Below are 27640 nucleotides of genomic sequence, written 5' to 3'. Positions count from 1 at the left end.
ACTGGCAGCCTTATTACTGGTACCTTAATAGATACTGAAATGTGTGTCAGTAGCAAAGCTGTTTGTGTATGATGCTGCTCTGTTTTGGAAGGCAACTGTATGTGCCCCTAGCATTGCTGTTTAAGGGCACCCTGTTGCATCATGTAGTAGTTTCTTATTGTTCCAAATTCAGCAGGAGTTTACTTGCCAGTATAGTGTGCTGACCTTATTCATGCTGTCAGCTGAGTTCTAATGTGCTTTGTTATGTATAGATTTAGCTGAATATTGGAATAAATTTTGTTTCTTATTTCCTCCAGTAATGTCTTACTGTAGCTGTTAAACACTGAAATTGATTACTGTGGCTTACCTTAAATTCACAGACTGTGAATTAAAGGTGACTATGCACCAGTTGCCTAAGCATCCTCTAGCCCTCTTCTCAACTTGATCCAGCTTTGAAATGCAGTTTTTTTGCTGTGGGTTTTCTTTCCTCTCTTGGGAGCCCAGACTATATACAGTTAACTGATACTACTCCAGATTTTCAAGACCCTTGGAAAAAAAATTGAGATCTGTTATACTGTCCAGCCCTCTGAATACTCTGGCATGAAACCCACTGAGTCCAATAAACTTATCTGAATCCGGGTGGAGCAGCAAATCCTGTACAAGTTTAGGTTTGACTGAGTAGTTGGCTGAGGAACATGACCTCCAACTTGGGGCATCTGGGGTCCCTGAGTTCATAATCAGAGTTGAAGACAGGCATAGAAGGCACTAAATGTCTCTTGCTTTGTCTTTGTCCTTGTTGTGAGATGACCATTGTTCTCTCTGGTCTTCCTTTTGTTGTTAATGTATTAAAAAAAAAAAAAAACACTTTTTTGTTGTTTACCACAGTATTGACCAGCTTCAACTTTTAAAAGCTTTGGCTCTACAAATTTTTTCACTGCAAATGTGAACATCATCCCTGTAGTCATCACATGTAGCTTGACCTTGCTTCCAGCAGCTGTGTGCTTTCTTTTTCTGCCACAACTTTAGAAGAAGATCCCTGTTGAGACAAGCTGGCCTTCTGCCCCACCTTGATTTCTGCATGAGGAATTGTCTGGTTCCTGTGCACTCAGGAGGTGATACTTAGAGTAGGCAGTGCTGACACACTGGTGCCTTCAAAAGCTGTTTCCCAGGGAATGTTAATAACTAGTTCCCTCCTCATATTCAGGGTTCCCTCCTCATATTCAGGGTTGAGGTTTTGGTGGCAGTTTTACTCCTATCACCAAAGATTTTGAATTGAATACTTCTTGGTCACTGTGGTCAAGATTGCCACCATTTGTAACTTCACCCATGAGGCCTTCTCTGTTCATGAGGAGAGATCTAGGAGGGCGCCTTTCTTTGTTTTTCCTTTCCCATAGTGCCTGTACCAGCAAGTTTTCATCAGGGTGTTTTAGCAATCTTCTGCATCTGTTTATATTACTTGTGTGGTGTTCCCAGTTAAAGTTTGTCAATTAAGTGCTTCGTAAAGACAAAAGCAGTTAAGTTTGAAATCTCCCTGGGTTCCTTACAGAGTGGTAGGTCAGTGTCATCATCCTGGCCTTGTGGTCTATGGTAGACTCCCCCAGTGACATCTCCTTTGTTTTCATGTCCCTTAATCCTTACCTAGAGGCTGTCAACCAAGTTGTTGACAAGTGTCAGCTCCATACAGTCCAGCCTCTGCACAACAGTGTCACTGTCCTTCTCTGTCTCTTCTGAAAAGTCTGTTACCATCCATCACACCATTCACGGGGCTGGTTTCCCATACAGCAGTGATGATGTAGCTCTGGACTGAGGCAAGGCTTCTAGCTCTTCTTCTTCATTGCTAGTTTATCACCAGCAGTGTAGGTGCACTTCAGCTGGGTCATTGGTCTCACCCTCATCTATGACATGCTGTCCCAGGCTTATCTCTAGTGAGCCTGGTTTTATTTTCTTCCCCCCTTAATATTTAGTTTAAAGCCCCCTTACAAGCCCTGCCAACTCTTGGGCTAGAATCCTTGTCCTCCTTTGAGACAGGTGAACCCTGTCTTTAGCCAGCAGGCCTGGTGCTGTATAAACCATTCCATAACTGGGGGGAAAAAAAAATCCCTTTGGTGGCATGAGCCTTTTAGCCATATGTTGATCGTGTTGGTTTTCCAGTCCTCTCAGTATTCTTCCCTGCTACTAAAGGAGTTGAGGAAAACACCACCTGAGTTCTGCCCCTTCAGCTAACTGCCCTAAGGTCCCTCTTGACAGCCCTTGAGCTTCTCCCATCAATTTTGTTGCTGCCAACCTGAGCTACTAGAAGCAGGTAATGTTCAGAAGGCTATGCAAGTCCAGAGTGCTTCCTAGCAATATTCCTGACTAGGGCATCAGGGAGACAGCAGAAGCTGAAGGGCTTTGGGCTGGCCATTCAACAGCCTTCCTTTGCCTATGAGATTATTGAGAATGTGCATCCAGGTTCTTTATTGACATGCAAAACAAGAACAAAGATAAGCAAACACAAGTTAGAACAAAAGATTTTTAGACTTTTTATAATTTCCATGAGGGCATTCCAGCACTGGAAGAGGTTTTTAGAGAGGCTGTTCTGTCTCTATTCTGAGAAGTTTTTAAGATCTGCTTGAGCAAAGTTCTGAGCACTATGATGGAAACTGGATGTTGATTATCTCTGAGTGGGAGACTGGATCAAAGATTTGAGATCCCATTCATCCTGAATGACTCTGTAATTTTAATGTGGATTTCATTTAACAGAACAAAACAACTAACTACCCTAAAGTCAAAGATGATTTTGATTGTTGATTTATTTTCCTAGCTTTAGATTCTGTTCTGCGTCAAAACAGAGAAGATCAACCAGTGACTGGATTTGGTAGAGGGAGGAGTTCTGCAAGCAGGGGTAACTTCCTGGAGTGTTTTGTTCTGTGACTGTTTGTATTTGATAATTGTTTTCCTTATTTCTGTATTCAGTTTCATTGTATCAGATCCATGTGAGTGTTTATGACTTGAAGGCTAATACTAACACTTGCGAAAATAACTAAACCTGTATTTAAGGTCTGTAATACTTAAGAATGTTTATACTTGGCCTATCCCCTTTAAAATGCAATTTTTGTTTTGCATTTAGAAAACTCAAATGATGGGCTATTTATGAGTCAGTATTCACTGAGCATTGGTGAAGGAGCTACAGACATTGTAGGAGAACTTCTTGGTCTCATCTAGCAGAATATGATCAGCTAAACACCACAGAGAATTTCCCTTACTCTCCAATCTTTCAGTGGAATGGAAAAGAGAATTAGAGGAAAAAAAAGAGAAGTAGAATTCGTAGGTTGAGATAAAAACTGGTTACTAAGACAGAGAAGGAAGAGAGAAATAATACTAAGGATAGTAATACATAAATATTTGTAGAAAAGTGATGCACAGTGCAATTGGTCATCACCTGCTGACTAATGCCCAGCCAATCCCAGAGCACTAGCTGCTCCCCTGGCCAGCTCTTCTCATTTTTATATTTTTTTTTCACGTGATGTCATATAATATGTAATATCCCTTTGGCCAGTTGAAGTTAGCTGTTCGTGTTCCAACCCTCCCAGTTCCTTGTTCCTGAGTCCTCTGGTTGGCAAGATCACTGGACAAGCTGAAAAATTGAAACATCCTTGTCTCTATGCAGCACTGCTCAGCAATAACTAAAACATCAGTGTGTTATCAGTGTATTTTTCCTCCCAGAGACAAACATAGTATCATACCAGACACTGTGAAGAAAATAAACTGTCTCTGCTGAAACCAGCGTAATGATCTTTGTCACTGCAAAATGGCAGAACAAATGTTCAGTTGTAAAGATTAACAGGTAAATAGTAATAGATGTGTAGTACATTAAAATAGGTATAATAGAATTTCATTTTGAAAGTTTCTCAGTTTTGTTTTGGCTTACACTAATGGTAGTGGGCTTTATGTGACACAGTTTAGTATAACTCCTACAAACTGTAAAGTGTTTTTTTCCTCCTGGCTTTTGAAAAGCCAGAAATACATTGTGTCTGCACGGTAAATGTGAGGCTTATTGGTAAACTGGGTTAATGCAAGCATTAAGAAGCGTGAGGAAATAGAATAGTAATGTGGGACAGCAGTTAGAAACTGCAGTGCTATCTCACTATGGTACTGCTCGTGAAAATAGAGAAGGCCAGTTTTCCTGTGGATTAACCAGAGGAGTGAAGACTTAATCTTAGACTTCCTTCTGGCAAGATGCAATACAAGAGGGCAGTAGACTTTTTGTGTTTTTTAGGGGAAAAAATAAAATATCATTTTTCATGTTTGGGCAAATCATATAGCTTTGTTAATTCTAATGAAAAATACAAGTAAAGCAAGGACTTTACAGGGTAATCAAATAAAAGTTACTTAATGTGTATGTGCAAAATTGGACAAACTAAGATGTTGTGTGTCATGATGCAGATTTTCAAGAGAGGGACTCCGCAGATGATCCTGGTATGCAAGAACAAGGTTTTAGAGGTGCTCCTGGCATCTTTGGGCAAAGCAAGTGTAAGTTTTATATTGACTGGTTTGTGTGGGTCTGTACCTTAGGTCATTCTTTTTGATTTGATTACTCTTTGAGAACTAAAAGTACAAGGTTATGAAATAACTTTATTTCTTCAGGTGTGTTGGGTACCTTCTTTGCAAGTTCATATCACTGGAAATAATACAGAATAGGTAAAAATTACAAAGAATCTCCTGAGGATATCACACCATGGATTTTGTCATAATAGTATCAGCATTTATCCTCACAAGGGGAAGCAGAGGTGCTGGTGCTGACCAGTGAAAGCAGCAGGACCCAAAGGAACAGTATGAAGCTGTATTGGGATTGTCAGGTTGGGTGTTAGGAAAAGACTCTATGTCAGAGGTTGGGTAGTGAGGCACTGGAGCAGGCTTCCCAGGTCATGGCTGACAAAACTGCTGGAGTTCAAGAAGCATTTGAATAGTGTATTCAATCAAAGGATTGGAATTTTGAGTAATCCTTTGTGGAGGCAGGAGATTTGATCCTCATGGGTCACTTCCAGCTCTGGATATTCTGTGTTTCTGTAATACTAGCATTGGGCGTAATGCTTTATAAAACTAATTTTAGATGTCTGCCTTGCTACACTTTATATTTCTTACAGGTTTTAACAGTGAGGTAAGAAACAGTCCTCTGCGTGGCAGCCCTTTTGCCCCAGGAGTAAGAGGAGCACTTGGGGGTCCTGCAGGTAAGATGTTTTTAGTAGCATGATTTGTGTCTTGGATTTTCTCATTGCTGATGTGTAGCAAAGTAGTACTGTCAGAGTTTTGGTAAATGATGTTAGTTTTGTTTTTTCCCCCACTGGAAATTAAAGACCTATTGCAGCAGTTAGATGGCTTGTTTTCGTATTGTTTAGAATCAGAATTTTACTCAACTGATTGAGCACTGATGTAGGAATTATTAATACTTTTATGATGAATCACAAAGTTAGGTTGTGTGATTCTTAGTAGCACTTGATCAGCGCTTAATTGTTAGCCAGTTTAACATAATGGTTCAACAGTTTACTACAGTCAAATACAGAAACTTAGTTAAAGATTCAAGAGTGGCAAGGTTCACAGTAGGGTGTTGGAGGGGGAGATTTCTAAACTTAGTTACCTACTTGAGGGTTTTCTCTGTGCCCCAGCAGGTTACTCACTGTTTTTGTTGACTCAGCACATGGCTGAGGCATGTCATAAAGAGAGATTTTCTTTGCTTTCCCATCTGTATTACGCATGTCCACTTCCTACATAATGAAGTGTCTTTGTTCCCCGTAGCATTTTTTTCAGGTTCATTCTGTCTTCTAGAATGACTGTATAGATAATGTGTGTTTTAAAAAAAAAAAGTAAGTTTAGGTTCTTCCCTTCACTGTAAGAATCTCTCTCCCCCCTGCCACCCTGTTTCCTTTGATACTATGGTTCATAAAAATTTATTGTCAGGAAATATTTTCTAAGATTAAACCCTTGTCTTAAAAGGGTCACATATTTATCCCATATATTATCTAATGTCTGAGATATGTTTATCCCTCAAGTACATTCTACATCCAATTTGAAAATCCATGTATTGTATATAAAATACTAAGAAGGTCGTATAAATGTGGCAAAAATAGGAATGAAGCAGCTGTCTTTTCTGTCATATGTTAACAAAATGTCTGCAAGCACACATCTCTGTGTGTGGGGAGGAACAAAGACTGGATCTCAATAGATCACAGTGGAACAGCTGCTTTGCTAACAAAACACTAACTCAGAATCAAGTCTTCTAAAAAGATTTAGTACAAGTTCCCCAGAATATGTGGTAAGCAGCATTCAGATTATTCTTAATTATGTATTTTCCTGCAATTCCCATTAGGTAGACATACCATTTTCTAACAGATTACCTGCAGCTCTTTCTAGGGAAGCAATCCCCTTTGGGCTTGCTTCTTGTAAATTAAAAAAATCTTGCAGCTTACCCAGGTTGTCCCAGAGTGTTTAATCAACTTGCTTAGCTGGTTGGACTAAAGATAGAAGTCCCTTTTTCCATTCATAATATCATTGTTCAGTTTCTTGAAATGCAGCTAAGCTAGACAATAAGTAGTCATGCTGCTGCTTCTTCCCTCACTTTTTTGAGGGAAGTTCCTTTAATTAGAGTGTTACTAGTACAATTTTAGATCTTTGGGAGACAAAACCATGGAATTTTAGCATGTACAATGTAACTCATTTTGTGTGAGAAGCATAAATTGTCTTCCAAATCCTCTTTAACTTCAGAAATTCTACCACTTGCTGCAGCAGAAATGGGGTATTCTGGTATGTTAGTAGATTTTGCATTAAAAGAACATAAGAGCTATGCAGAATTCAGTAGGTGTGCCCAGCTGTTGAGCTACACGTGGCCCAGCTCAGTTCACACTGCAACTTGTGCCCCCTGCCACTACCTCAAATTTTGTGATTTGTTCATAGATGAAAATACTGATGCTACAAATATGAGTCAACTTGGAATTTCCTTAGAGATATTAATAATGAATATAATATTACTGAAGAAATAGCTTCTTTGGTGCCACTGAAAGATAGAACTAGATCTCTTTGAATTTCTCTTTGAATTGTATGAAGCAGTAAAAAAAAAATACATTGAAGCAATTTTCTTTAACCTTTGTCAGTGAATCACTGCTGATGATGCCCTGGTGATGGTTGGTTAAAAAATAAAAATAAAAAAGAGGAATTTATAAAGTAATAGAACATGATGCAGTTTCTACTGGTAATTCATGCTTGATGAAATGTTACTGCATCAGACATTAAGAAAATCTGTGTGCAAAAACTTTACAAAAGGATAATGTCATGCAAATTGTATCAAAGCCATGAATTTTGTAAAGTCTAAGGGAGTGAATAATTGCCAGTTCCAAGAGTTCCTTAAAAGTATGGGTGATGGTTATGGGGCCATCATTCACTTTTTTGAAGAAAGGTGGCTAAGTTGGGGGAAAATGCTAAAAAGACTTTGCAAAGTGAAATCAAGTCATCTATGGAATTGAAAGGAGAATTTGTCCCACACTGTGAAGATTAAAAATGACTAGCAAATTTAGCATTTTTTGTGGATTTGAGTGCTCATTTAAATGAGTTACATATTCCTCTTCAAGATGAAAATCATCTGTGGTGTGTTTCAGATAGTAACAGTGTTTGAAATGAAACTTAAAGTATGGCAAGCTCAAGTTGTGGCAAATAACATCATGCATTTAGATACATTTGCTAAACACAGTTCTGTCATCAGTGAAAAATATGCAGCTGTGTTTTCCATTTTGGTAAAGAAATTTAAGGGAGGTTTCAAGATTTCAAGAAAACAATTTTTTTTAATATTTAATTTTCATTAATAATGAAAGTTCATAATTAAATTTTCAGTGCTTAGCTAAATACTTAAACTCAATCTGTCAGTCATACTGGGATATGCTGTTGAGTTTTCAAAGTGTTTTTGGATACTTTTTTTCATTAAGGTCCTTATTTAAAAGTTCTCTTAGGAGTTCCTCTTTCTAAAACAAGCTAACTTTGGACTGCTTCATTTAGCTGGAGTTCACAAAGGACGCTATGAAGAAATTGATTCTGGAAGAGGTAAGTAGCTTCATAAGTAACATGTCAATTTTAATTTGCTCTTGACTCAGCAATTTCTTAAGATTGCTGTAATTCAGTTCATAAAACAGAAGGTAGTGATTTGTGTAAATTTATAACTCTCTGAACTGTATAATGTAAATTGTTAAGCATGTCCTGTTAAACTCTGTTTAAACTGTGTTCATCTTTATTTAGCTGAGAACAGTATTGCTCCAAAATTTAAAGGTGGTTAGTTTTGGAATGAACTGCTGTGGAATTCCTCTTTTGAAACAACTTTCTCTTCTTTCTAATGGTAATTGTTACCTACTTGAGACACAGCTATTAGACATTAATTGGCTATCACATGTAAGTGGTGATTACAGTTACAGAAAAATGCTATGGAAGCAGTAGGTTATTCATTTAAGCTACCACTTTTGATGTGCTATGTGCAGAAGACAGATTTGATGTGTTTTACTGAGTTAAGATTGGTAAATAGAATATTATGATTTCTATGTACAGGAAATCATGTTGAAATGTTTTATGGGTAACAACTTTCTAGCATGGATTGAATATGTCAGCTTATCAGGGTGTTTATTTATCTTGAGTGCGTTTGCAGGAGAATTTGGTATTATTTGGCTTTCTTGTACTTCTAAAATGCAAAAGGACAAATAATGAATACCTTAATTTTGTATGAATAATTTTGGTTTATATTTGTTCCTTATTTGAAGTTTGTGTGAGAAGACTTCCGTTGCAAATCTTTTAGTGAACATCAAATAATTCATTTTTACATCTGAGTTTATTAGCTTGAAAAGTCCCTTACAGAATGCTGAAGTATAAATGAACTACCAGGGACAAATGAATTATATTTTTAATATTAATAATTTAATTTTTGGAAGGTAGAGAAAATATACAGTATTATGAATTTTTTGTGGTAGTTGTGTAGGAGCTAGCATACTTTTTGTTAGTATCTCTTCAAAGTAAGATTCCTGTGGAAATGTGAGAATGCACTATAAAATGGCCTTACAAAGGTTTATTTTATCTGCAAGTGAATTTTAGGTCCTGCATTATAAAGCTAAGTTGTAGTAGAATTCATTTATGAAGTATCTTTGTCTCCTGTAAGGTAAGTACTAAGGACTTCAATAGTGCAGTACTTAGAACAGTCTTAATTGTCTTTATGCTGTTTATTCTTGTGTTCATAAGGTCCAAAGGTGACTTACGTGCCCCCTCCTCCACCTGATGATGAACAGTCCATCTTTGCATGTTATCAGTCAGGAATTAATTTTGACAAGTATGATGAATGCGCTGTTGAGATGTCAGGACTTGACCCTCCAACACCATTACTGGTTAGTGAACACTTTATTCTCAAGTGTTGAGTGTGATTCTGTGATTTTTCTGTTTAAAAAGTAATATGCAATTTTGCTTCCACGTAACACAAGGTGGCTAGCTTTTTTAAAGAAAGGGAAAGGATTGGCTTCCTTCTAGGAGGAAGGATAAGGGCAGAGGGAGTGGAGGTAGGAGAAGGCGGTGAGGGGTGGATGATGGGGGAAGTGAGAGTGTATTTTCTGTATAGTGCTTTTTGCTCCCAGATAGGAATGTTGCTTGAGCTCTCTAGCAGTTTTAGTACAGACATTAAGAGTACATCATAGTAAATCTACTACAGGAAACAAAGCAGAGGAGTTGTCCAATTTCATAGTGTACCATGGTGTATGTTTCCTGCTTGAATCCAGATGCTGTGTATAGCTTCTGTGAGGTTTTCTCTCAATGTTAGTAAGACCACTTGAAGTCCTTCACTGCTGTACAGACAACAATACTTCAAGACCGTGAGTAACTTGAGGAATACTTTGAGGCTTCTATTGTTAGGAACTTTGCTATCTAGATGACCAGTGAGACCCCTCTTCTAGTTGTTTTTCTTAGTGTCTGTGTACTACAGTACAGATGCAGTAAGTATCTCATTTTTTAAACATGCATGGTTGTGTACTGTACATTTTTTTAAATTTTCCTCTTGCAGGCTTTTGAAGAAGCTAACTTCTCTCAGACTTTAAGGAAGAATATATCTAAAACTGGATATTCAAAACTTACTCCAGTGCAGAAGTACAGCATTCCTGTTATACAAGCGGGGCGGGACTTAATGTCGTGTGCCCAGACAGGATCAGGAAAAACAGTAAGCATTTTCTGTAGCATTCATTCATAGTGTAAATTCACATCTTTGAAGTTTTAGGTGGGTGCCTCAGACTTCAAAATAAGCATTCTTTTGTCAGTAAGCATTTTTTTCTCATTTCAGTACAAGATAAACCATTTGACAAGTGTATCATTAAGCATAGAATAGATTGAGAGTCATTACCAGTTTTAATTTATTTTTTGAGTACTTCGCTAAACTAATGACTGGACCAGTCACTGAGAACATACAAAAACTGAAGCAGAAGTGTAGGCCATTGTGTAAACTGTTTATTAGGAAAATAATAGTATGTTGAGAGGGACTTTTTTGTTTTTTAAACTTTTGCTGGATTTCTATAGTATGTTATCCTTGTTGTCCTCAGTGTGACCAAATCTGATTTGCACCAGGCTTAGTTTTAAGTGATTCATTATAGTGATACAGAGGCTAGAGTTAAAAAGCTGGCAGTTGTCTTAACTTGTTAAACTGTTTAATGTATACAAATCTAACCACAGACAGCTCTGTATAATTGGCTATTAAACATACTATTTTGAATTCTGGCATTGTGTGGAATTCTAGCTTTGATAGATCCAGAGATTGATAATGTGTTGTTAACTTAAGGATCTAATGATATATAAAGCTTCTAAGTATGTGTCTCAGGACAGTATTTGATCCTAGGGTGCTTAATTAGTACTCTGTCAGGATGATGTGTGGAACTGCCTGAAGAACTCAGAAATAAGTTAGTGTGGTGGTATTCTTGCAGTATTGGAATCTTAAGGACTAGAGAAATGTTTTCATACTTTTTAAGCAGGGAGGAAGTTCTGACCTTCTGTGATGTGTTGAGTTCAATCCTTTTGCAGTGTTTTTCTTGAACTTTACAGTATGCTGTATCATTCTATCTTTAAGATTGATACGTAGCTTTAGCATGACCAATCAGTGCTTTAAGTCTAAACAACATGAAGCCAATGGAATGAGATTCAACAAGACCAAATGCCGGGTCCTGCACTTTGGCCACAATAACCCCAGGCAACGCTACAGGCTTGGGGCAGAATGGCTGGAAGACTGTGTAAAAGAAATGGACCTGGGGGTATTGACTGATGCTCAGCTGAACATGAGCCAGCAGTGTGCCCAGGTGGCCAAGAAGGCTAATGGCATCCTGGCTTGTATCAGAAATAGTGTGACCAGCAGGAACAGGGGAGTAATTGTCCCCCTGTACTGAGCACTGATGAGGCCGCACCTCGAGTACTGTGTCCAGTTTTGGGCCCCTTGCTGTAAGAAAGACATCGAGGTCCTGGAGTGTGTTTAGAGAAGGGCAACAAAGCTGGTGAGGGGTCTGGAGCACAGGTCTTATGAGGAGTGACTGAGGGAGCTGGGATTGTTCAGTCTGGAGAAGAGGAGGCTCAGGGGAGACCTTATTGCTCTCTATAACTACCTGAAGGGAGGTTGTAGCAAGCTGGGGATCAGCCTCTTTTCTCTTGTGACTAGTGATAGGACTAGAGGGAATGGCTTCAGGCTGTGCCGGGGAAGGTTCAGGCTGGATGTTAGGAAATACTACTTCTCTGAAAGGGTGGTCGGATGCTGGAATGGGCTGCCCAGACATGTGGTGAAGTCACCAACCCTGGAGGTGTTCAAGGAACGTTTGGATGTTGTGTTGTGGGACATGGTTTAGCGAGAACCATTGGTGATGGGTGAATGTTTGGACTGGATGATCCTGTGGGTCTTTTCCAACCTTAGTGATTCTGTGATTCTATGAACATACATTGATGCTTGTTTTAGGCAGCTTTTCTTCTACCGATTGTGGACCGGATGATGAAAGATGGCATAACTGCAAGTGTCTTCCAAAAGCAGCAAGAACCACAATGCATTATTGTTGCACCAACTAGAGAACTGATAAATCAGATCTTCTTAGAAGCAAGGAAGTTTGTGTATGGGTAAGCTTCTGTACTTGCTTTTAACTTATTCAGAAATAATTCTTTTTCCACAAACTTCCAAAATTTTCTGTCCCAATCAAATAACTAAGAACACTGGAGTTTAGGTAGGTAGTGCTGGTTAGCAAGTTTATTACTATATTGGGTTTTATATATTTAATGTATTTTATATTTTGATATATTTTTAACTATATCAGAAAGACATTGAGGCCGTGGAGCCTCAGTGTCCAAGGAAAGGCAACAAAGCTGGTGAGAGTTCTGGAGCATAGGTCTTAGGAGAAATCGTTGAGGGAACTGAGACTTAAGTCTGGAGGAGGCTCAGGAGCTACTTCCTTGCCCTCTACAACTACCTGAAAGGAGGTTGTGGTGAGGTGCAGCTTGGCCTCTGTTTTCCAGGTGGCTAGCAGTAGCAATAGATAGGCGAATAGCAGTAGCGTAAGAGGTAATGGCCTTAAATTAGTTTAGCTTAGTTTTATCTGATTGAAGCTTGTTATCCATGAAGCTGAATTAATGTCTTCAGGAATGAACAGTTAGAATTCAAATATGAAAATGCTTTCTGTATGCATGTAGAAGCTTTAACAGAATGCTGTGTAAGGTAGTTCTTGTTAATAGATGTGTTTTATACAGAAGATCTGATTTAGCTTCACTTGGTAGATAGAACCAAAGATCTCTGTTGGGAGAGTACTAAATTCATGCACTAACTCATGCTTAACTAGTCTGGTGGCCTTCGATGATGGAGTGACAGCATTGGTGGACAAGGGAAAGGCAACCGATGTCATTTACCTGGACTTGAGCAAGGCCTTTGACATGGTCCCCCACCACATCCTTATCTCCAAACTGGAGGGATGTGGATTTGATGGGTGGACCACTTGATGGATAAGAAACTGGTTGAAAGGCCGCAGACAGAGGGTGGTCATCACTGGCTCTATGTCCAGGTGGAGGCTGGTAACGAGCGGCGTCCCCCAGGGGTCTGTCTTGGGACCGTGCTCTTTAACATCTTTATCAATGACATCGATGACGGAATTGAGTGCACCCTCAGCAAGTTTGCTGATGACACCAAGCTGAAAGGTGCAGTTGACATGGTGGAAGGAAGGGATGCCATTCAGAGGGACCTCAGCATGCTTGAAAGGTGGGCCTGGGTGAACCTGATGAGGTTCAGCATGGCAAAGTGCAGAGTTTTGCACTTGGGCTGGAGGAATCCCAGGCATCCCTACAGACTGGAAGGAGCGGTCCTTGAGAGCAGCCCTGTGGAGAAGGACCTGAGGGTCCTGATGGATAAAAAAAACTTAATATGAGCCAGCAGTGTGCCCTTGCGGCTTGGAAGGCAAATGGTATCCTGGGCACCAACAGAAGAGGGGTGGCCAGCAGGGACAGGGAGGTGATTGTCCCTCTCTACTCTGCTCTTGTGAGACCCCATCTGGAGTACTGTGTCCAGGTCTGGAGCCCCCGGTACAAGAAAGACTGAGAGCTGTTGGAGAGCGTCCAGAGGAGGGCCATGAAGATGATCAGGGGACTGGAGCACCTCCCTTGTGAAGACAGGCTGAGGCAGCTGGGCTTGTTCAGCCTGGAGAAAAGAAGGCTGTGGGATGACCTCATTGCAGCATTTCAGTACTTAAAGGGAGCCTATGAACAGGAGAGGAATCAACTCTTTTGAAAGGGTAGATAAAAGCAGAACAAGTGGAAATGGTTTTAAGTTGAGGGAGGGAAGATTTAGGAAGTTCTTTACTGTGAGAGTGGTGAGGTTCTGGAACAGGCTGCCCAGAGAGGTTGTGGATGCCCCATCCCTGGAGGTGTTCATGGGGCCCTGGGCAGCCTGGTCTAGTATTAAATGGGGAGGTTGGTGGCCCTGTCTGTGGCATGGGGGTTGGAGATTCATGATCCTTGAGGTCCCTTCCGACTCTGGCCATTCTGTAAATTGGTTCAGTGACGGATCAGTTCTTACTGCTGTGTTGTACCTCAGTTGAAGGGGGGGAAGAATGTATTTGAGATAGTGTTCCTTCCTCTTGTATGCAGTGCACTCTCCAATATGTAGTCTGAATGGGAGCCTTGAGTGTTACAGCGATGGAATTTTTGGCCTTGGATTCTGCTGTTTGTTTTACACACACTATTATATGATAAAGGAATTAAAGCACTCGGTTTGTGATAAATTTGACTATATTTGCACATTTTCATGTAATGATACAGCTTACCTATGTAGGTAATTAATGTATTTTTTCTATACAACAGGACTTGTATAAGGCCTGTTGTGATCTATGGAGGCACACAAACAGGTCATTCAATACGTCAGATAATGCAAGGCTGTAATATATTATGTGCCACTCCTGGAAGGCTTCTTGACATTATTGAAAAAGGGAAGGTAAGCTGCTAAAACTTAGTCTGAGTTTCCTTAAGCTCTTTTAGCCTTGTATGTACTGTTGTTCATTATTCAGATTTATTAGAAGCAAAAATGGAATCATGAAGACCAGTCAATATGCTGCCTTTGAACATGCCCTTGAAATGCAAGTGAGCTTTTCTTGGAATTTCTAAATACTATGATAATTTTGAAAGTGTGGTGTGTCCGGTCTTTTCAGTCCTTATCGGGTCACACTGAGAATACCATTTTTAGATCAAATTGGTTAATGTTCTTGGCAATTAAATTGTACAGTTAAATAAATTGAATGTTTTGTCTTAGTTTTCATATAAAATCCCATAACACGTTTTCTCTATGTTGTATTCTCTTTGCTGCAATAGCTTTTATGTGTGGGACTGTGCTAACATTAACTTTTGAACTTTTCAATGCTAATTTTATTCAAAATATAATAAATTCCAATTTAAGTATTTATTTTTCTAGACATTATAAATTCAAATTGAAATTGCTGTGTATTGGAATGGTGTCTCAGTGATGCTGTGCTGGACAAATATGGCTTGCAGAAATACATTGTTGGTAATAAACTGGAGATTGGCTTTTTCTGGTAGTTGGGCTTCTAGTCAGTCTTCATCCGCAGAACATACTTAATGTTATCCTTCACATGCTTTTTGACATGTACTTTTTACAGACCAAGCAGTTTTTGAGAATGCTAGGATTATATGAGAAAATCTTTCTAAAACTTGGACCAGTTTTTAAAACTGGTTTCAGACCAGTTGTGCTGAATAACAGTTGACCTACAGTAGGCTCCATCTTGATTTGCATTGTGGAACCAAGTTTTGAAGCGTTTTGATTTCAACATATGATTAGAATTGGTGCAGATTAACATTTTTAGAGAGCAAGGTGCAAATAAGATATAATACTGAGAAGAAGAACCTGGGCTTTTATTTGTCATTTAACTTAAACTAGAAAGGAAATAAATTTTGACAAGTAAGTGTATACTGTCAGTGGAACAATGCAATTTTTCTTTCATTGAAATATTTACAGATCAGTTTGGTGGAAGTGAAATATTTGGTACTAGATGAAGCAGACCGCATGCTTGATATGGGTTTTGGATTAGATATGAAGAAGCTGATTTCTTATCCAGACATGCCATCTAAAGACAGACGTCAAACATTAATGTTTAGTGCCACTTTTCCTAAAGAAGTTCAAAGGTGAGCTAAACAAAGATGGAAATACATCTGAAGGTACACTTGTATAGATCTAGATGTCTGAAGGGTTAAGGGTACTCCTTTTTTTTGTTTAGTCTTAGAAACTTGCTAGAATAGACTGAAAAGCTACGTCATTAATATTCCTTGCTAAAATTGCCTTTTTTTCTCTGTAACAAATCTACATATATACATTTAAGTTATGCAGATGAAGGATGAATTGCTTACTTTCTCAGGAGATTCTTAGTTAGAATTCTGTGAAGTTTGAAAGCTCTTGAATCCATCTGCAGAAGTCTTCACAGTGCCCTTGGTTTTTTTGTTTGCCTGTCCTGCTCCGCACTTCTGTTTGAGCTTTAAAGCTGTGATCTTGCTCTTTATCAAGCAGCACTGGTACTGTAGTCTTAGCATTTACTGTAGACTTAGACTTAAGTATACCTACTGTAGTCTTAGGTATTGAGGCATAATTTAAACAGACAGCTTAACTATTTTTCACCACCAGACTTCCTCATATAGTGTCCTTCTTCACATGTATGATTGCTATTTGGTTTCAGTAGTTCTGAAACTTCCACTAATGGGTTTTAGATGCATCTTACATCCCTGCCACTCAATACAGGTAATTTTATTTTCCAGCAAGAAACAAGTTTTAACAAATGGAAATGGTATTGCTGAACCTGGCAGTAACAGAACAAAACATCCCATTCCCTGTAGGCAGATGAATGTTTTTCAGTATTTCCACTTTTAAAGAGACTAGCATCTAATGATCCTGTCTTAAATCAGAAGAGTATAAACTTCAGTTTGAACAGTTGACGTAACTCTGGTGGATTTTGTGTTAGTGATACTGTTATGACATTATGACTTCAAAAAAAAAAATACTAGTAAGCATATTACAGTTGGATAGCATATAAACTGATTAGATCATTGAGGTGAAATACATTGCTGCTTCGGTGGGTCAGATTCTAAGGGCTTTGTTCTGACTTTTCAGCAAGGAAGGATATTTTTGGGAAGTGAGGAAAAAAGTATCTTTGTTAGTTGGCTGTTCTCAGTATGAGGAGGATGGACTGTCTTCTACCTTGTGATCAGTTAATGCAGCTTTTGGTGAGATGGACTGCATTTTGTGAAGTAAGATTGAAGTCACTTCAAACAGTCTTCTGTTGATTAGTGTAGCTTTGGTTCCTCAGTTGAACCTCTTGTGGAGATGTTTATATTGAAAGAAAGTCCTATAGAGAACTAATAATTGGCCTTGTTTCTGCAGCTGTAAATCAAACATTCAGATAATATTGTTGATGAGTGTGGTTCATGTTCCTTCTGTGTTTACTGTTCAGGCATGAATGTGATCTCGCTTTCCACTATATACTTGAAAAAGATTTCCATTTAAGATGAGGAATATGCTCTAATTGGCTAAAGTTTTGGGGTTTAGAGAGAAATACTGATCTCTGGATTTCTAGATTGCCTTTCAGTTTTGGGGCTAATGCGCTTGCTACACATTTTTTATATGCATTGGAGAATTGAGAATACTATAACTATCAGCATCAGAAGGGAAATTGCCTTCAATTCAAAACATTTCAGATGTATACTGATTGCTTCCTCTTGATGGAAGAAGTTTACCTTGCTACTGTCAGTCTTAGAGGATTTCCAAGTGATAGTAGAAGACTTGATGTGAGTCCGTGAATCACAGTTTGGAAATGTCATAGTGTTCTTAAAGCCTTTTGAAATTAAAATGCCTAAAAGTAATATTCTCATTTTAGACAATTAGAAAGCTTTTTGTTTGGGGTTGGTTCCCTTTTCATATTCTGGAGTCAGAAAAGCTGATGATTTTTCCTTATTCTACTGTCAAAAAACAACTTCCGATAGTATAGAACATGGTGCTTTCTTTGGCTTTGTTCATTTCAAACTCTCCTGCACTTCTCTCCAGACTTGGTTTACACATACTGTTTAGTTTTGTTCTTGAGCTTGGATCTGAGCTATGACAAACTTTGATGTGACCTCTGTTGTGTAGAAGAGTTGAGAGCCATGGATTTCCTGATGTGAGAAATTTCGCTCAGCGGTTTTTCGGTTTTATATCCTTTGTTTAAGTGGAAGATGTCTTTTTTCCCCTTCTAGGTTTTTATTTAATGGACATTCTTCAGAGATCTTAAACTTAGCATTTACTTTCAATTTAGAACTGCTTCTCTGAGACTTCAGTTACCCTTCAGATCATAAGACCAAACAGATGTTAATCTGTAGTAATCTCTATATTTGCTATGAGAAACTAAGTGGTTTAAATGTGGTATAAAATTAGGTGTGAGCTTCAAGTCCTTAAGTTGGGCCTTTAACATCTTTAAGGCTTCACTTTTTTTAGGAGTCCAGAGTTTAATGGAGGCTGCCTGTTTCAGTTAAATGTTAACTTGTTTGTGATATGAATCCTTGTGTAATTTTGTTTACACTGGATATGAAGCGCACTTACAGGTTAACACAATTTAGTAAAAATTCTCAACTATTATGGGGTGCTTGTTGGCAATACTGATTTTGCCAAATTTGATCTCTCAGGTAAAGATTTGAGACCAGAACAGAAGCTGAGTTTCGCCTATGGGGCCTGGTAAATAAATGCAGTGGGATAAGTTGTATGTTTTTAAGTGGTTTTTTTGTTGTTGAATAGTCAAAAAAAATACGTCTCTTTGACTAATTTTGAGCTCTGGGTCGTGCAGGATTCTCCCTTGTTCTTTCAGATGGTGATGAAATAGTGCCCCAGAAATGGTTCTGTGAGCGTATGTGTCAGGAACATATTTCAGGCATTTATGTAGAACAGTTTGACTAAGAAATGCAGATTTGTATTTTGAAAAGTTGTGGGCCCGTCTGTGCACTGATCATTTTTTGTGTAACTGTTTAGGAAACAATACAATCTTCTCAGCCTTTTTTGAAAGAAAAAGTGTGCGTGGCATTACATTCTCTGCCAGCTGAGAAATTATATATGTAACTGTGGTGGTTGCTTGATCTTAAAGCAAAAATAAGCCATGTTAATAGTGTTTGCTTCTCTTCAAGGCTGGCTGGTGAGTTTTTGAAAACTGACTATATATTTCTTGTTATTGGAAATACCTGTGGAGCCTGCAGTGATGTTCAGCAAAATATTCTTCAGGTTCCCCGGTTATCCAAAAGGGATAAACTAATAGAAATTCTACAGAGCACAGGTAACTTTCCTTATAACTGTCTTCCAAGAGAGAGAGAATAGCTTACTTTTAAACTTATGCTCTTGCTGTTGATCAAGTCATGACTGCATTCTGTTGCATACAAGACTACTGATTGAAGCTTGAAGCTTTTCCCAGGGAGTCATAGGTTTTAGAGAAGTCTGTGTTATGGGTATTTGTCAAGGTCTCACCTTTGAGTAATGGCACTGAAACTTCCTAGATGGTTAGTTTCTTTGCATAGACAGTTACTAACTGCTTTAGCACTTGATGATATTCACCAGAAGGTTGATTTATTAAATGTAAGCAAACACTTGGGCTGGAATTTTTTAGAGGCTAGAATTTTTGATTGTGCTCTGTTTCATCTCTTCTAATGCTCAGAACTATAAATGAATTTGATGTGTATACCTTGCTTTTCAGGATTCAGAATGGTGTCCCATGTCTAGCTATATGCTGTAGGAAGAGGCAACGCACTGGGACTTAACCACAGAGCAAAATTCATCTTTCATCCCTTTTAATGAGGAGAAAAATATAATGGCTATTGACCTGGGTTTCTGTGTTGGTTTAGAAATTGTTGGATTGAATTTGTTCAGAACAGGCAAGGAGTTGGAATTGTGCCATAAAGACTTAATTTCAAACCAGTTCTTGGATTAGATGTTCTTAACTGCAGCTGTAAATAGTGAATTTGCATCAGATTTCAAACTCCAGTACATCTGTACTCCTTTTTAACTTAGGTGGTGAACGAACCATGGTGTTTGTGGACACAAAGAAAAAAGCAGATTACCTTGCAGCCTTTCTTTGTCAAGAGAACTTACCGTCCACCAGCATTCATGGGTGAGTATTAAGTTGTTGAAGTGTTTATTAGATCAGTAGTAATGTATCTGAAGAAACTTTTCTTGAAATCAGCTTTTATAGGCTTAGTTTGTCTTGTAATCCTCAGCAGCTCTATCCTGTTGAAAATGTAGTATTTCTGAAGCTGAGTTTTATTACTTCTTTTGAGTATAGATCTTCATGATTGATTACATTTCAGATACTCTGTAAGAATGAGGTACTGAATGAGTTCTTTGCCTCGGTCTTCACTGGTGATCAGGATTCCAGTACTTCTCATGTCCCTGAGCCCTGCATACCTAAACCCCTCTCAGTGGGGACTGGGGTGGTAAATCCCCCCCCCGCTGTGAGGACAGAGCAGATCCGAAACCGCCTCATGAGACTGAATGCGTACAAGCCTATGGGGCTGGATGGCGTGCATCCCAGGGTTCTGAAGGAGCAGGCTGAGGTGGTTGTTGAGCTGCTCTCCATCATATTTGAAAAGCTATGGCTGTCAGGTGAGGTCCCAGATGACTGGAGGAAGGGTCCCATTTACAAGAAAGGGAGCAAGAAGGACCCAGGAACTACAGGATGGTGAGTCTCACCTCTGTGCCTGGGAAAATCATGGAACAGATCATCCTGGATGACATGCTTGATCACATGAAGAATGGGTGTGTGATCCGTGACAGCCAGCACGGCTTCACCAGAGGAAGGTCATGCTTGACCAATCTGGTGGCCTTTTATGATGGAATGACGGCATCGGTGGACAAATGGAAAGGCGACCGATGTAATTGAACCTGGACTTAAGCAAGGCCTTTGACATGGTCCCCCACCACATCCTTATCTCCAAACTGGAGGGATGTGGATTTGATGGGTGGACCACTCGATGGATAAGAAACTGGTTGAAAGGCCGCAGACAGAGGGTGGTCATCACTGGCTCTATGTCCAGGTGGAGGCTGGTAACGAGCGGCGTCCCCCAGGGGTCTGTATTGGGACCGGTGCTCTTTAACATCTTTATCAGTGACATCGATGACAGAATTGAGTGTACCCTCAGCAAGTTTGCTGATGACACCAGGCTGAATGGTGCAGTTGACATGGTGGAAGGAAGGGATGCCATTCAGAGGGACCTCAACATGCGTGAAAGGTGGGCCTGGGTGAACCTGATGAGGTTCAGCATGGCAAAGTGCAGAGTTTTGCACTTGGGCTGGAGGAATCCCAGGCATCCCTACAGACTGGAAGGAGCGGTCCTTGAGAGCAGCCCTGTGGAGAAGGACCTGAGGGTCTTGATAGATGTAAAACTTAGTATGAGCCAGCAGTGTGCCCTTGCGGCTTGGAAGGCAAATGGTATCTTGGGCTCCATCAAAAGAGGGTGGCCAGCAGGAACAGGGAAGTGATTGTTCCCCTCTACTCTGCTCTTGAGGCTGCATCTAAAGTACTGTGTTCAAGTGTGGAGCCCCCAGTACAAGAAGGACAGGGAGCTGTTGGAGAGGATCCAGAGGAGGGCCACCAGGATGATCCAGGAGGGGACTGGAGCACCTCCCCTATGAGGACAGGCTGAGGCAGCTGGGCTTGTTCAGCCTGGAGAAAAGAAGGCTGTGGGATGACCTCATTGCAGCCTTTCAGTACTTAAAGGGAGCCTACAGAGGGGAGGGGAGTCAACTCTTTTGAAAGGGTAGATAACAGCAGGACGAGGGGAAATGGTTTTAAGTTGAGGGAAGGGAGATATAGGTTGGATATCAGGGGGAAATTCTTTACAGAGAGAGTGGTGAGGTACTGGAACTGGCTGCCCAGAGAGGTTGTGGATGCCCCGTCTGTGGAGGTGTTCAAGGCCAGATTGGGTGGGGCCCTGGGCAGCCTGGTCTAGCATTAAATGGGGAGGTTGGTGGCCCTGTCTGTGGCATGGGGGTTGGAGATTAATGATCCTTAAGGTCCCTTCCAACCCTAGCCATTCTGTGATTCTTTAATGGAGAATCTTACATCTGCTGCTAAACAAGAAAATTGTATTTAATAAATTCAGTAGAATCAGCTGTTGTAACACAAATAACAAAGACATAGATATAAACAAAAAAAAGACTTGAGACTCTGTTCATGAATTGAAGTGGGTGTTGTGGATCTTCCTGACTGTATTACTGATTCCCCAAAGCAATAAGTCAAGTCATTTGTATAGAGGTTTCTGATACTGTTGTTTCTGCCTCTTTGATGTGATCATGGACTTCCTAAACAGTGCTTTTATAGAGATTGGTGTAAAAAGATTTTTCTCTTGCAGTCTGATCATTAGTGTTATGTATCCTTTTGTTCTCTCTTTTCTGAACTTACTTTCTTTGCCTTAGCACTCTTCCTTCCCTGTTTACCTTTCTATGCTTAGCCTTGAGATTATTTTACCTTGAAGCTGACCATAGATACACTTGTTGAAGTAGTCCTGACATACATATTTTCTGCAATTGCTCTGGAGTTTCAACCTAAAATAGATAAGTCTTATTGCTAATCCATTAAAAATTCAGAGAATCTAAATGGGGAGCATGAGGGTGATGGGTTTTTTTTTTTCAGAACTGCTTCTGTCTGTGAACCTTGTAACTTGCATCTTACTACTGCAAATTTCAGAGATTTTCTAATAATTGTTTTCTTGACAGAGATAGGGAACAGAGAGAGAGAGAGATAGCTCTTCACGATTTCCGTTCTGGAAAATGCCAAATACTTGTGGCAACTTCAGTAGCAGCGAGAGGGCTGGATATAGAAAATGTTCAACATGTTATTAATTTTGATCTCCCTAACACCATTGAAGATTATGTACATCGAATTGGACGAACTGGTCGTTGTGGAAATACTGGCAAAGCAGTTTCATTCTTTGATGATCAGACAGATGGCCATCTTGTACAATCTCTACTTAAAGTGCTTTCAGAAGTAAGTTTCAAATCTTAGTGCTGAACTTCTCTGTTTTGAAGGATCTAACTTCAGTATACTAAAGCAGGAATTATAACTTTATTGTGGTTAATATCAGTTTAAATGGTCAAAGTTTATAAATTCCCTTTTCTAATTACGTAGGCTCAGCAGGAAGTTCCAGTTTGGTTGGAAGAAATGGCTGTCCAAAGAACAAATGTTGTTGCATCACTTGGTGCTCATAGAGTAAGTCTGGAAGTCTTTGCTGTTGGGATTCTATGTCAGTATAAAAGTGTGGTTAGCAGCATATATCCAAAGTATATATTGCTGAAACTTTTGGACCTGAGTCCCTTATCTTAGCTGTGCATCTTAAAAATTCTTAATGTTTCTGAAACTCAATTTGGATAACTTGTCTTAAGTTTGACTGTTTGCATTGTAGCCTTGCTAGCTGCATTAGTCTTTATCTGCAGTATCAAAAGTGACTTTAAAATAATAGGTTTTTGCACACAGCACAAAGGCTGTAGTTCCAAAAAATTCTCTACTGCTTATGCATTTCACTAAGTAACTGATTTGGCTGATAACTTAAGGTAATTGTAGCTAGATAAATTCCTAATCTGATTCATGTCAAAAATTTCTATGGGTGAGGAATTTTATGGTTTCTTAACATTGCTGTTACCAGATATGAGAATACAACCTGAGTAAATGAGACAGTCTAAGTAGCATAGCTGTCAAATCTGCTGTTCTGTGCATACTTGAATTTTTTTTAAATCAGTGTTTGATAATTCTTGCTACTTCAATTACTTACTACTTCAGTTTTGGTGTTAACAAAATCTGTTACTTGATCTATTGTTTTCATAAGAAATTTTACAACATCTCAGTTGCATTCCAGTTGTTGATACACTGTTAGAGACATCAAGAGAAATAATTACTCATTTTGAGTTCATATAGTGTCTGAAGTTGGAGTTCAAATTCAGATACTCCTTTCATGTTTCATATTTTTGCCTTCCGTAATTGTGAAAATGAGTTATTTTGGGTGTATCCACATGCCTGTCTAATTTTTAATCAGATCTGAATGTTTTTTTCCCTTTGGGTTGTCTTTGGGACACTGAAACTTCTTACTTCTTTCTCATGCTTGAAGCCTCAGTGTATATTTATATACACTGTATATTTGTATATTTATATGTAATATGTAAATTAATATGTTAATATGTAATATGTATGTGTAATTGCATTCAAGCACATTTAATTTGTTTAGATTGCTTCCAAAGGCAAATCTCATCAGTTTTTCTAATTGGCTTCAGAATACACGTCAACCATTGCAGATTGTCCCAGTACTTCATGAAACTTCTTATTTCTAGATCTGAATCAGTCTTTCATGTCCTTTGCAATGTCTGAATTACAAAATCTGAAATTTTTATTCCACCCATTCATAAATAAAGAAGTTTCAGAGGAAACATGCTTGCTGTTTGCTATGGTTTGAGGATGCTGCCCTATTAATCATGTATATGCAGTGCATGAACTCTGGATCTTCAAATTCTAATGCCTGCTTTATGAGCCCTCCTGAAAACAGTGATTCCAAGAAACGGCACATTCCTATTAGTATTTTTTTCTTTGAAATAAACTAGTAATCCTAGTTTTTTTCCCCAGTGCTTTCCAAATCATGACAAAGACTGATACCTAGTATTTTGTTATGGTGCTAATATAACTGTGTCATTTGGAGTAGGCTTTTGTAGCAACTCAGATGTTGTAAAGGACATACTGATGTTCTTTATCCTGGGGAATAAGGAGAACATCTTTATTTGTATGCGGTGTTCACTTTCTCTTTGAAACGGAATGCGTGAAAAGCTCATCTGATAATAAATGATTTACTTGGAACTGCTGTCTGTTGGAGGTTTTTATCTGGCAATTCTTGAACAATCTTGCAGTTGACTAGGCTTTTCCAATGGAAGAGGATTTTATTAGGAAGACAGTGCAGACAGTCATCCTTAAGAAAGAGGAGAAAAGTTTTTCCTGGACATTATATGAACCAATTTGTGTTGGGTAGGGGAAAAAGCTGAGATTTAAACTTTGGGAAAGATTACTCTCATACCGGATAAAAACTGAAGTTGATGAAAGCATGTTGATTTTAGACTGGAATCTAAAAAGCATTTATGGAAAGCTCCTTCCTTGTTTTAAAAGTTAGTGTTCAGATAATATTGAGGGTTATGAATGCCAGTTGTTTTGTAGCAGCTTTTATTGTTAAAAGCTTGATACTGTTAATGATGATTCTAAACTAGTACCCATTCTCTTTCCTAGAATAATGCAGGTAGCAGCAGAATGAACCCGGGAGAAATGAGGATGTCATATTCTCAAAGAACATTTAAGTCATGGGAGTAAAGCAAATTTAGTACTAAAATCTGTTGTATTCTGTTTTGGTTTAAGTTAACTGTTGCAGTTAATGTTTAATTACTGTTAAGCTTTATGAAGTGCTTTGTGTTTACAAGCTACCTTGTATCTCATGATGAAGCTTTCAACAATGAAGAAGGAACCTATTGTTGATTCTCACTCAATTTAGGAATGCAAAAGCCATTTTAAGGAAAAAAATAGCCTGATACTAAGTGTTAAATGTTTCAGTCAGTAGGTGTTTGCTGACGCTTGTATGTTGCTATAAATAATGTGTTGCTATAAATGAGTTGTCATCCCTGTTTTGCTTGCAACTGGAAAATAGCATGTCATTGGAACTTAATACTTTGTTATTAAAATTCATTTACATTGCAACTTGAAAGCAGTGTATGTATTTAATGCCCTGGACAGCATGACTCCTTTTCTTGACAATTCTCCTTGAGTATTTGTGTGTCCATTATGACTTTCAAGCTAGAAGTTTGGGGTTTTCTTGATTTGCTCGCTGCAGGAAATACATATGAGTAATATTTTCTGGAAGATGTACACTTGAAGTCTTCGTCTATGAAAAGCAACCAAAGTAACAGCAGTCATGAGTCATATGCATCTTAGAATAAGCCTTCCAAGAAGACTGACTTATCCTTGTTTCAAGGATCACTTCAGTCACAGGGTGCTTTTTGCTTTGCCTCAGGATGAGTTGTGTAACTGACTAAAGAGGTATTCTGGATCTGTTGTAGGCTTGCACTTGATTTGTAGGTTGTAAAATAATTGTTAGCATAGTTTTCGTATGTTTTGTGCATTTCATTACACTTAGTACAGTTCACAAAGCATCTCAAATTATTTCTACTAGAAATGTGTAAACACAGTATGTCTTTGAAGTGAAGAGTGAAGCAAAGAAGGCATTCAGCATTTCTGCCTTCTCAGCATCCCCCACTTCCAGGACTCCTCCCTCGTACAGGAGGGGAGCTGCATTATCCCTAGTCTTCCTTTTACCATTAACATACTTGGAAAAAAAAAAAAGTTATCCTTTATCTTTTCCAGCTTCAACTCCAAGTGAGCCTTAGCCTTCCTTGTTGCACCTGTGCAGGCCCTGACAACACTCCTATATTCCTCCCAAGAGGATAGGCCCTTCTTCCCCATTCCATAGACCACCTTCTTCCATTTGATCTTATCCATGAACTCCTTGCTCATCCATGCAGGTCTCCTGCCTCCCTTCTCTGATTTCCTACTCTTAGTGATGCACTGATCTTGAGCTTGGAAGAAGTGCTGTTTAAATGTTGCCCAGCTCTCTCAGGCCCCTTTAACTTCAAGCACTCTAGCCAAGAGACACCTCCAAATAGTCCCTGGCAAAGGTTGAAGTTGGCACTCCAACATTCCAGAGTAGCAATCCCACTTTTTGCCTGGAGCACCTCCCTTGTGAAGACAGGCTGAGGGAGCTGGGCTTGTTCAGCCTGGAGAAAAGAAGGCTGCGGGGTGACCTCATTGCAGCCTTTCAGTGCCTGAAGGGAGCCTACAAACAGGAGGGGAGTCAACTCTTTGAAAGGGTTGATAACAGCAGGATAAGTGGAAATGGTTTTAAGTTGAGGGAGGGAAGATTTAGGTTGGATATCAGGGGGAAGTTCTTTACTGTGAGAGTGGTGAGATTCTGGCACAGGCTGCCCAGGGAGGTTGTTGTTGCCCCGTCTGTAGAGGTGTTCAAGGCCAGGGTAGATGGGGCCCTGGGCAGCCTGGTCTAGTATTAGGTGGGAAGGTTGGTGGCCCTGTCTGTGGCATGGGGGTTGGAGCTTGATGATCCTTGAGATCCCTTGCAACTGAAGCCATTCTATGGTTCTTCCACTCAAGAGTTTGAACTCCACAATCTCACGATCACTGCATCCTAAGCTACCCCCAATCTTCACATTGCTAACAAGTCCATCACTTTTGGTAAGGATGAGGTTCAGAAGCATCCACAGCCTCATTGGAGTCTCCACCATCCGCATAAAAGAATTATCTTCAATGCATTGCAGGAACCATCTGGACTGTGTGTGTCTGGCTTACTTAACAAGTATCTGGATGATTAAAGTCCCGCATGAGAACCAGTGCACAGGATTGTGAGGCTACTTCCAGCTGCTTGTAGAAAGCCTCACTGACTTCATCGTCCTGATCCAATGACCTGTAGTACACCCCTATAACAATGTCAGCCATACCAGTCCTCCCGTTAATTCTCATCCACAAGTTCTCTGCAGGTGGAGCTCGATACATTCTAGTTGGTCTCAAATGAGGAGCAACTTCTCCACTTCCTTTCCCCGACCTCTTTTTCCTAAAAAGGACATAGCCCTCTATGATTGCATTCCAATCACTGTATCTCTGTAACGGCAAGGAGAATCATGGCCCTGTTCCTGTACACGGGTCTTCACCTCATCCTGTTTATTTCCCATGCTAAATGTGTTGGAATACAGGCACTTAAGAGAAGCAGCAGGTTTAGTTACCCCTAGGGGGACGTAAGATTTTGGACAGGATATTGGCAGAATGACCTTCTCTGTGGATCCCTTACACGGTCCTATGGGACAACTCAAAAGTCTTTCCCTGCAACCTCCAACAGTGACAACATCCTCTAGCTCTTCTCTGTCACATCTAACTCCCCTTCCTTCCTCCTTCAAAACTAGTTTAAAGCCCTGGTAATCAATTAGGAGGGCTTGTTTCCCAGTATGCTTGTGCACCACTTGCTCAGTCAGAGTCCATCAGAAGCCCACACAGCTGGTTTCTCGATCAAAATACCCAAAACC

The 27640-nt window shown here is 39.5% G+C and overlaps 1 protein-coding gene across 2 annotated transcripts in view; it reads left to right on the top strand.

The window, feature by feature from the left end:
- The window catches only part of DDX4 (DEAD-box helicase 4), a 28643-nt gene extending 3126 nt beyond the window's left edge, over nt 1–25517 (top strand). Inside the window, exons 4-17 of one of the 2 annotated variants that reach the window (XM_090131602.1) lie at nt 2783–2863; nt 4405–4491; nt 5106–5189; nt 8002–8046; nt 9223–9365; nt 10031–10183; nt 11951–12105; nt 14329–14458; nt 15494–15660; nt 18742–18818; nt 19547–19646; nt 22250–22520; nt 22662–22742; nt 24792–25517. In XM_090131602.1, the coding sequence (XP_089987728.1) occupies nt 2783–2863; nt 4405–4491; nt 5106–5189; nt 8002–8046; nt 9223–9365; nt 10031–10183; nt 11951–12105; nt 14329–14458; nt 15494–15660; nt 18742–18818; nt 19547–19646; nt 22250–22520; nt 22662–22742; nt 24792–24872 (1655 nt within the window). In that variant the 3' untranslated portion in view covers nt 24873–25517. Of the gene's footprint in view, nt 1–2782; nt 2864–4404; nt 4492–5105; nt 5190–8001; nt 8047–9222; nt 9366–10030; nt 10184–11950; nt 12106–14328; nt 14459–15493; nt 15661–18672; nt 18819–19546; nt 19647–22249; nt 22521–22661; nt 22743–24791 lie in introns of both variants that reach the window. The other variant, XM_031609493.2, reaches the window with a different exon arrangement.
- Nucleotides 25518–27640: the final 2123 nt, after the last annotated feature.

The sequence above is a fragment of the Phasianus colchicus genome, chromosome Z (assembly GCF_987193195.1).
Source record: "Phasianus colchicus chromosome Z, bPhaCol1.hap1.1, whole genome shotgun sequence".
In the NCBI taxonomy this organism is placed as follows: Eukaryota; Metazoa; Chordata; class Aves; order Galliformes; family Phasianidae; genus Phasianus; species Phasianus colchicus.
Note: the sequence above shows the minus strand (reverse complement) of the source record. Positions and strands in the feature narration are given on the sequence as shown.